The sequence below is a fragment of the Opisthorchis viverrini genome (genome assembly GCF_000715545.1).
Source record: "Opisthorchis viverrini unplaced genomic scaffold opera_v5_97, whole genome shotgun sequence".
NCBI lineage: Eukaryota > Metazoa > Platyhelminthes > Trematoda > Opisthorchiida > Opisthorchiidae > Opisthorchis > Opisthorchis viverrini.
This window is the reverse complement of record NW_008751753.1, coordinates 493,932-503,977: the sequence shown is the minus strand read 5'-3', so window position 1 is coordinate 503,977 and position 10,046 is coordinate 493,932. Positions and strand designations below refer to the sequence as shown.

Genomic DNA, 10,046 nt, shown 5'->3' with positions numbered 1-10,046 from the left:
TACTATATATTAGATATATATTACTATATACTATATACTACATATACTATTATACATATATTACTATATATATACCACTATATATATCATATATATGCTACTATATACTATATGTATGCTATATATATGATATGTGACCGAATTAGCTTGATCCATCGCCTTAGCATGACTTACCTCGATTGCATTCTCCCATTTGCGCAGACTTTTGTACATAGTAGTGGCCTCATCAATCGCATTTTGAGTCAAATACACATGTTCGGCTGTTTTGAAGTCTTTTTCCAACATTGCGATACGTGCCTTGATCAGATAGTCCTGATTATTCACTTCCTGGTGAAGATCACGGGTAGCACGCAGGTAGCGAACTTTACAAACTGATCCCAAGGCGGCGTAGCATCGTTCAGCCACCAAAAGATCTTCTGCCTTAAGTGCTGCTTTGGCCAGTTTTGTCCACATGGACCTGGTCTCCGGACTGATCTCCAAACTCTCCAGAAATGACACAGCGCGGGCAAAATCTTTGTCCTCCATTGCTGTGCCGAACTCGATTAATCCGTCATCCAAAGCATAGGAAACTGTAGTAAGTCCCTCGCTAACCAGAACTTCTGTTCTGCCATTCTGCTTTACAATGTCCAAAATCTCACCGCCCTTGATTGGGATAGAAGTAACGCGATCGGTTGCCTCAATATTGTACCAAATACACAAACTGTCGCGTGACTGAGCCACAACGACGTCGCTTTGTGGAACCCATTGGACATAGGAGCACAAGGTGAGGAGTACGGTTTTTGTTCCGGTATCCGTGTCGAAAAGTAACAGTTGAAACTTTTTGTCACGAAACAGTAGTTTGTGTCCAGTTTCATTCAATTCAATCCAGTCTACCTTGGTATCATGCTGAATCTGACTAACTGTAACCCCTGTGATTAGGTCCATAACTGCAATAGTTTTTAAATCAAGCATATAGGCAATCTTCTTGTTGATCTCACCACCTCCCACTCGCCGCTCGTTTATTCTCACACTGATCAAATAGGGATTAGTGAATTCGGTTCGCACTGAACCCAGAATTTCGTTCATCCCGTACTCAACGATCAGTAACTCTCCCAAACCGAAAATAATACACAAATTTGTGTAGCCAAAATAGAATTTCGATTTATGACCTTTATTATTCCATTGTACTTCACTAAGACGACTTCCTTTTATATCAGCCAAAATAAGGGTGTCAGAAGTTTGTGCGACCAGATACCGATCACAACCCATGACACGAACTTCTTCGATTTCGTAGCCAAAATTTGACTGGAGTACAATCTGTTCGCTTGTTTTAATGTTCTTCACAATGACTTGACTTGGACCAACGTAGTTCATTTCGAAAGTGCCCTTGTACAACTTCCGCTTCATACAACAGTCGAATTGTTCTACCCCACCACACAGCGTACCCACTGTCAATTTGGAACCATCTCGCTTCCAGGACATTGCCGTGATTGTATAGAGGTTTTTTATTTCTTTAGGTTTACATTCTTCCCAGCTTGATTTTCTCGGACTCCACGAGTACAGACGTATCCGATCAAAGCTCCCAAATGCAACGGTTTGTCCACTGGGACTGCAGACGGCAACTGTGAATTCTTTCTCCGTGTCATCTTTGCTGTAGTCAAACTGTTGTATTACTCTACCCTGACGATTGTAAACGTAAATGCGCCGATCGCAGCCACCAGCCAGTATGGTAGACCCAGCCCATGTTAGAGAGTATGGAGCAGTCGGATGCGTGGTGAGTTTTCCTTGTGTATCACCCGAACCTTCATCGTCAAAAAAATAACGAACAATTTTTCCATCAGCGTGCCCGGATACAAATCCTTTACCAGAATTGTTCAGCGACATGGACACTACGTAGGAATCCGCGTTATAGATAGTTGAGGATTTGTTTGTCTTTGTATTCGCTGCTCTAACTTTGCCATCTGCCAGACCACAAATGATCGGTTGTCCGGGAGGCCACAAAAGACATATGGCCGCACTCTGTTGCGGAAATTTGTTGCAAATGGCTTTTTTCTCCTCCCAGTTCTCGCCAAGCCTGTAGACGAAAATAATATTGTCCGACTGGGCCAAGGCCAGTTTAGTGGATTCTGGTGAGAAGACCATGGATTTGACAACAAACATTTTCTTTCCACCTGTGGAACTTTTCGAATCTGCCGCTTTTGCTGCGAATCTGTCTCGGCGCTCTCCATTCTCATCAAAAACTGAAACGATATTATCATGGCTACACACGGCCAACTTTTTGTTGTTCGGGGACCATGCAATACAACTTATTCGAGCTTCGGCTTCTTGAGGTGCAACGATAGTTTTCAGGTGTTTGAGGCGCATATGCTTTTGTTAATTCTGTTACCAGTCGCGTGTAATGATCTCAGACGAAAGTTTCGCTGTGATCAGTGCTGCAATAAGATAGCAAGGATGTGTTAGAAAAACTAACAGAATGGCAATAAGTTAGTAACGCACGGTATTACCAGCATTTTTCTTTTTGATGCCCACGTGACCAGGATATTTACGCACACAAATCTCCGAGTCAAGCGCTGGATGATGGCGTACTTGTTGATATTAGACTGTTGGTTTAGTACCCTTCCCCTTAAAACACCTGGTGGTGAGTTTGTGAAGATAAAATAACCGATCTAGTCGAATATTGATAGTACGTTGATGCTATGCTTTGGACTTTCACAATTTAAACCTCCGAGCAGAGCCTTACGTTGAAAATTTTAGTTTTTTTTCTATTTTGACTCCCAGTATCCCTCTATTATTTGAAAGAATAAATACTGAGCCATTCAAAATTTTAGCTTCAACAAATGGTTTCTGTTCAAGGGAAGGTCTGTGAATAAGTTAGCAGATGGAATCATCTTTGAAAATATATGGGCATGAAAAAACGACAATGGCTTGAATGTTCTTGCCTAATTATCAATTCTCCCCTATGAAATCAATTGAGGCTCTGACGCATAATCTGATTACTCATTAGTAGCCATGCTCCCAGGTTAAGCTAAATACTGGTTGGAGTCGGTTGCGAATTTCGCTCATGCACATCGTTTCATCTAGGAATTATTTACTCAGAAAAAAGCCACCTGATATGCCTAACCTGTTCAACTAAGCTGGCTTTACACTACAGAAGTCAAACGTAGACAAAGCCTTTTAATGGGAATCGTAGTTTTGCAGAGAGAATGAGTGATTGACGGATCCGCCAGTCAACAACATTGATGCGCTGGATTCTTGCACAGTACCTAGAGAGTAAGTGACTTTGGTGAAATTCATTTGGGTTCAAGTCACTGATATCGACACGAATCCGATGGAATAAGGTCAGGGTGTGCAGGCACAAATGCTTCTTAAGAGCCAGCGGTCGACTTAAACATGAGGGTATAGCAATGAGCAGCGGAATTTTTTATGTTTCAGTTGCTACGATATTCGAGATATCGCGATACATATATATATTTGTAATGCACCACTCATAAGGTTTTCCATCAACTTATGTTCTACTTGAAACCAAATTGCAATATACATGTATCACAATATCCTGAATATTGTAGCGACTGAAACATGAGGCGGCCTGGTGCAACGCACTCAGTTGCTTGGAAACATCACAAAGGAGAGATTCAGCTGGGTTCCAGGTGGGTTTCTGGAAGAACCAAATTAGTTTACCAATGAGTGTATATTGGCTAATTTCGTGCAATTTGGTTTCAAGTAGAACATAAGGTTGATGGAAACCCGGGACTGCGCCTACCTGATGAGCCCCAAAAGGGGCGAAACCGGTCGTGGGGTGGGCTGCCGACGAATTTTCAACAACCTTGTGAGCAGTGACTTACGAATATATACATGTGGTCTACTTGATTTGAACAATTCTGTAAGTAATGCTCAGTAATCGGCAGTGTTTTTCCTCTATGGTTCATTATTATCTCTCGATTTCCACCTTTCTTAGGTGGGCTGGAGAGGTCCATCTCCAGAGTGATTTGAGGTCACTGTGCTACATGGTCTAAATGTTTGATGGATAGATTGTAAATTAGCTCTGAGAAAGGTACATTGCCAGTATTTCTCTGAATGTATTCCGCGTTCGGTTGTTCTTGGTATCCTGTGTGCATTGAAAACAATGCAGCTTCAATCTAAAGACTTCTGGCCCCGTGGAAATCCGCCACTTCCTTGAAGGAATCTAGCGTTTCAGGTTCCAAGCGAGAGTCATATGGTCTTCAATCTTTTCGTTTTGTATTGCTAACTAGTGTCACTTTTAATTCCTCAGTACCTTCGGTCTTTTCTGATCCCTTGTCTTACTGACCCACGGCCAATTCTTGGAGACAGCATGCCTACTTTGGAAAATGCGGTGATACTGGCCAATTTGGAGGAACGCCTTACCCATAAGTCACTTCATTTGCAGCTAACAGTACTATTTTGCCTGAATAGTGCTTCGCGCCACATGTATGTGCCTGCACCAAGTGAACTTACTTTTTTAGGCTGATCGTTCCGCTGTAGCCTCCCCGGAATATCCAGAGTGTGAGGAAAGAATTCACAACCAACATAGCTCACGGAATCACTGAAGTGGTAGGCCACAATAAATGCGATAAGGCGGAACATTTTGAGGTATATATATATATATATATATATATATATATATATATATATATAAGATACTTGGGCATGACTTGTTATATGTTGATTCCTGAAATTCCTGAACTCTTGGTTCTGAAGCCACATTGCTGCTTTCCATTTATTAGGAAAGAGATTTCAGTTTATCTGATTGTTTCGAGAACTACTTAATGTTCCAAGGTAGCCAGGATTGTCAACACCACATATATCTTTCACTTCTCGCACTACCACTGCCTTACATTATGAAACTGTTTCACAACAAAACTAAACCACCGGGAGAAATTATACTCCTGTGTAGCTTTTTATTCTAGGGAAAAGACAAAACAAGGTGAATTTTATCCGAAAGTCAGTTATAAGATCTAAAAGACAATACTTCTTCAAATGTAAGAAAGGTTTGACACAAAGTCTTCAACATTCTATGTAAGGTCAATGACTTTCACAGAGATGTGATGATGCCAAAAAACCACGTAACTAAACACATTCGGAGTTCGCAATTCAGACTCGCAGAAAGTAGCAAAAAATGCTGCGTACGGAGAATTCGAGACTGTAGCAGGTTTACTTTTTTACTACCCTGCTTGTCTTAATAAGCCCTAATCATTTACTTGGGACCCACTGAAGTCTGTAGTAACTGCATCGTTATATAAGAGAAGAAGGTTAAAAAACTGCATAGCAAAGTGTGTTCAGAAGTAGCAAGCACCGTACGTTCGCAAAACTTCGCTATAACCTGATAAAACCACGGTTCGCATCATACGCATGCAATAGATAGTTTGTTTCATAATTTTTTTCTTGATACCTCTTTTCTTAGTTGCGGTCCGAAGAATACTTTCAGTCTACTCGAGTCTATAAGGACAATCATTTTCCTTGGTTGGTAGAAACGAGCGATCATGACTGCATCCTGAGATGGGTTTCTAACCCTGTTGACATCGCATTGTCTAATGATGTGGATTTCAACTGCCAAACTTCTTTGTCCCGGAACTGTCAATATTTTAATATGCTGTAGCATCGGCGTCGATGAATTGGTGCTGTTACAACCAATATGGGTTCCAAAATGAGGGCGCATCTTGTCACATCGACATTGTTACTGTCCATGGTGAGCTGATAGATGCTTCGGAACTAGGAGGGCAGAGACCATTTTGTCCAACGCTGGTCACAAGGAAGAAGAGCTGAGTTGCTTTACCTGCCCTGTCAAGGGGCAAGAATAAGAATATGGTCCAGCTTAAAATTGGAGTGGGCACTCTGATATGAATGACTAAGGACAATCGTCCTGAGGGTTCACCATATCACCTTTTCTGCCGTTTCTTCATAACTTTCACAGAAGGTCACCAAAATTTCAGAAAACATTCCGTTAATTAATCAGTAGTTTTTATTAAATCCCGGCCATCATAAGAACAAGTCATGATACAACTATTAGACAAAAAATTCTTCGACCAATTCGATTAGTCAAAAGCGTGATTGGTATTCATCAGGTTGTTTGACTTCACATTTTGCCGAAAATTTAGGTGCCCAGGACCCATTCAACTACGATTTCACCAGTTTGCACTGCGTAAAAACAAATCCAAGATTTGAGGCAAATTTCTTTTGAATATTTTCTGTTTCATGTGAATGTGTTTGGGGTTAGCAGGGTGCCGTCATATTTGTTAGTGCTTCACTGCCAACTCCACGGGGAATTTAGAAAGTAGTACTACTTACTGTTCGGTATCTATTGAAGATCACGTGCCTTGTAAACTAAAATAAGTTGAACTTGTATGCTGAGATCCAGACATTCACACAGCATTTAATCAGACATTGCGGAAAGTGAATTGCTACTTCCTGGTTGATTTTTACTGGCCTCCGTGCCATATTTTACGTACAAATATCTGGATTGCAATAACTAACTACGGATGTTTTTGTACTAGATGGTTCCTTTCCATGGCTGATGTTCATATGTAGGAATTGTGAATTCTCCCCAACCGAGATTAACTGTGATCAGTGTTTTCGTTTTTTAAAGAACACTCTTTAAATTAGTTGTGAGTGTGAACACCGGCACTTATTGTAAAAGGGTATTGAAGAGGACCTTATGCCTAACAAGTTGTGTGCTTTGACATTTGCAAGCAATAACTAAAAAGTAGAAGTTGGGGATTCTGAAAATCAATCCACTAAACGCTTCGCCGTGGTAGGAACGTAGTAAGTGAATATGTCGGGACCGGATTATTGGACCTTCATATTCAGATTGCGCACCGTAAACCAAAACACAAAATAAGCACTAGACTCACTTCTCAGCAAGATATGTACGAATCCTAAATTCTTGCCCGGTATATCACCCACGCCAAATTTGTTACGGACCAGGCTGATGGCAAATAGTTAAGTAATTTCCTCTAATTCTTTATGATCCCCATAAAAATCCTATGAATACATGGCCTTTGGTTCCGAGATCCGTGCATGCATTGCAGTTTGCTGTGTAGAATGTGATAATCGTGATTTTGAAAGAGTTTACAGGGTCCTATTTCTCGCCGTATTTCCGCGGTAGCATGTTCGAGCCCACCATGATATTACTCACGGAGATGCTATTTAGAGAGAATATATTTTTGCCTTAATATTTTATGATGTCACAAGCTTGTTTTAGCTTCATCTTGCCAACAAGTATGACATAGGCTTCCAAAATTTATTTATGAAGATCAATAGACCAGGGAAAACGTGGAAAGATTCCCCTATCAGGCTAACCACATCCTTGTTTCAGGCTTTGTTCCATTCAAGAATGAGGAAATGGTAGTGACAGGTGGTGCACGTTTCGTTTGTATCAATAGGACTGTCCGAAATATAGCATAACTAAACTGTCTGCTAATACGAGTCAGTACACTCCGTGGTCGGCCTTTTACCTGAACAACGATTCATTCTCAGTGCTTCTTGTGAAAGTTCAAAGTGGTACCTTTACTGTCAGCAGCACTCAATACCCGTAACATTTGACTTAATGCGATCTCTCCTTCAACAATCCTGAAATTTATAATAGAATAGTCAGAATTACCTTACTGACCTAAAATGCATGAAGCACCTTAATCTTAAGACTTGATATGTTATTTTTGTTTTATAGCTCAGATATAACTTTTTATATCCAACTTTATATCTGTTACAAGTAAAAAGACGAAATGAGTAAATTAAAATAACTCAAACTATCATCCTATTTTCTGCAAGTCGATTGTTCTTGTTGACAGATAATTATGCAGCTTTACTATTCGGTTACTTCTCACTGATATTATTATATAGGTCAACAGATAAGGTGGAATACTAGTTTAAACATCTGTAAATCCATGTAATCATCATTATCATCACTCTCAGGTTTAGTGACCGCGTACTTGTCGTACAGCGGTTGTAGCTGCCACAGTTTCGTTCACCGATGATTCGGTGAAGTGGGGGAGGTTGCTGTACACTGGGGGTGGAAGCACTTGTACAATCCACGTATTCTTCTTAATAGTAGTCTATAAGGAAGGCCATGACCCGTAGAAGCATCAGAGACCTTAGGTTGCCAGTCAGTGGAGTGCCATCGACGGGCTAGTGACATTACGCTGCATCTGACACCAAGAGCCATTGTGATTGAGGTTGAAGAGACCACAGAAAGTAAACCACGTTTAGAGTTAAAAATAAATGCGCTTTGGAAAGTAGAAAGATTTGGACAGGAGCAAACAAAATCGTTGTCGACAGCGCCATTACGTGGCATTGATGCCTCAAATATAGATATTTTCGCTTGATGCCTCAACGCAATACCCACCATGGCATATCCATTTGTAGCAGCCCACGCGTCACCAGAAGTGCGCCTTGTATCTTTGTTTCTGAAGGACAGCGCACACCAATTCAGACGGAATACGGCGTACAAGTTTGTGAACATCAAAGAAGCCAAGCAGACCACCTTGCGTTTTCAAGTCAGTATTTGATGTTTTTAGGGTTGGGGGACAAGTCGAACACACGGAAGCTGGGCGCTACACATGACAAACAGAAGTGTCAGTCGCAATGCTGGTACCTTCAGAGAGACATTTCAAATTGGATCCTGGTGGGGTAGCAGATAGAATACGTGCAAGTATGAGAAATGTAGTGTCAGAATTAATAATTTTGCCTACCGCTGTGCTGTTTTCAACAAGCAAGGCAAACCTTCTGATGACAGTATGAGAATGCTGATGTGGCAAGATACTTATGTTTGTTAGGACGTTTATGGTTATACGTGGGTCGGATTACTGCCAGGAGGTCTGCATTTGGAAATGAGGACAGTTGGGTTACTTGGTCAACGTATTTGACCCAAAACCTCACAGAAAGTCAGTAGGTAGGTGTTAGCGTACAACTTTAGCAGTACAATTGCTTAAGGAACAAGTCTCCGTACCTATCACGACCCTTAACCTACAGGACTAGGAGACTGTGATCGCCAGACCACTGTCCGGTGATCAGCACCGGACGAAAAAACACTGCGAGTCAGGAAGTAAAATCTCCCCCATGTAGATTAGTGGGTCATATATTTATACAAAACTTTATAAGGTCCAGTCTCTGTGACGCCAAATATCAAGGCTCCTAAAGTTGGTCGTTTTAATGCGGTTGGACCAGAGTGGTAATATGGGGGGTAACAGCATTATCCGTTACAAATAAGAATAACTATGGTATAAATAAGAACCCTAGTTAGGCTGTCTATAGATTTTGCGCCTTTTTCAGAACAACGGGATCTCAAGGGTGAGTGGTGATATACACACGCGCGCCTAAAAGCTTCAGAACATTTTTACGCAAAGCAAACAGCAAGATGGGAGAATGGTAGTCTGAGAATGTATAACAGCATTGTCAAATGTACCAAACGGACGGAACAGCACACTGAAAAGATGAGTTAGAAGGATCAAGCGTAAGCACACTGTGTCTCAAGAAGTCGAGAGTAGAGTTTCAGCTGAGGCTCTTTGCGTTCACGATTTGTGTGGTCAATAGTTCTTTTCTAGTTTGACCTAAAACCGTATTTGGTAGCTTAACTTCAACGTTTTACAGACTGTTACGGTTCGGTCACGCAGCAAGCAAACATTATGATATGCGGATTGTGGTAATACTCTAACCCCAGCTATGTTGCTTGATCCAGACTCCTGGCACGGCGGATAGTAAGAAGACGAAAAACCTCGGACACAAACTTTAATGATCCAAAAACACGCGATCAACAAGCGATGCCCCGAGCTTCCGAACCCAAGTCAGTAAAAAGATGGTTTCGTGTATGTCAGTGATCGGATTTAAATTTGTTGGAATATCAATGGGCCATTGATTTTTCCATAGTTTGACCTTGAAGATGCCGGAAGCTCGCTAGCACACATAAAAATACAGAGTTTTGGGGGGATATTGATATCCCCAACACCTCCCCTTGTGAAAAGTCAGTAACATACTCGACGGGGGTCGACCTGGATACGTTCCGGCTGGCGGCGGCGTCGGTCTGTCTACCACCTGGGAAGAAGTGTTGGATCAAATAC

The 10,046-nt window shown here is 41.4% G+C and overlaps 1 protein-coding gene across 1 annotated transcript in view; it reads right to left on the bottom strand.

Annotated features, from left to right (window-relative positions):
- T265_05253 (hypothetical protein) overlaps positions 1-2,373 on the bottom strand; it is a gene marked incomplete at both ends in the record, with an annotated part of 26,986 nt that extends 24,613 nt beyond the window's left edge. Inside the window, one exon of the mRNA XM_009170222.1 lies at positions 175-2,373. Within this exon, the coding sequence (XP_009168486.1) occupies positions 175-2,343 (2,169 nt within the window). The remainder of the gene's footprint in view (positions 1-174) is intronic.
- Between the last annotated feature and the right edge of the window lie 7,673 nt (positions 2,374-10,046).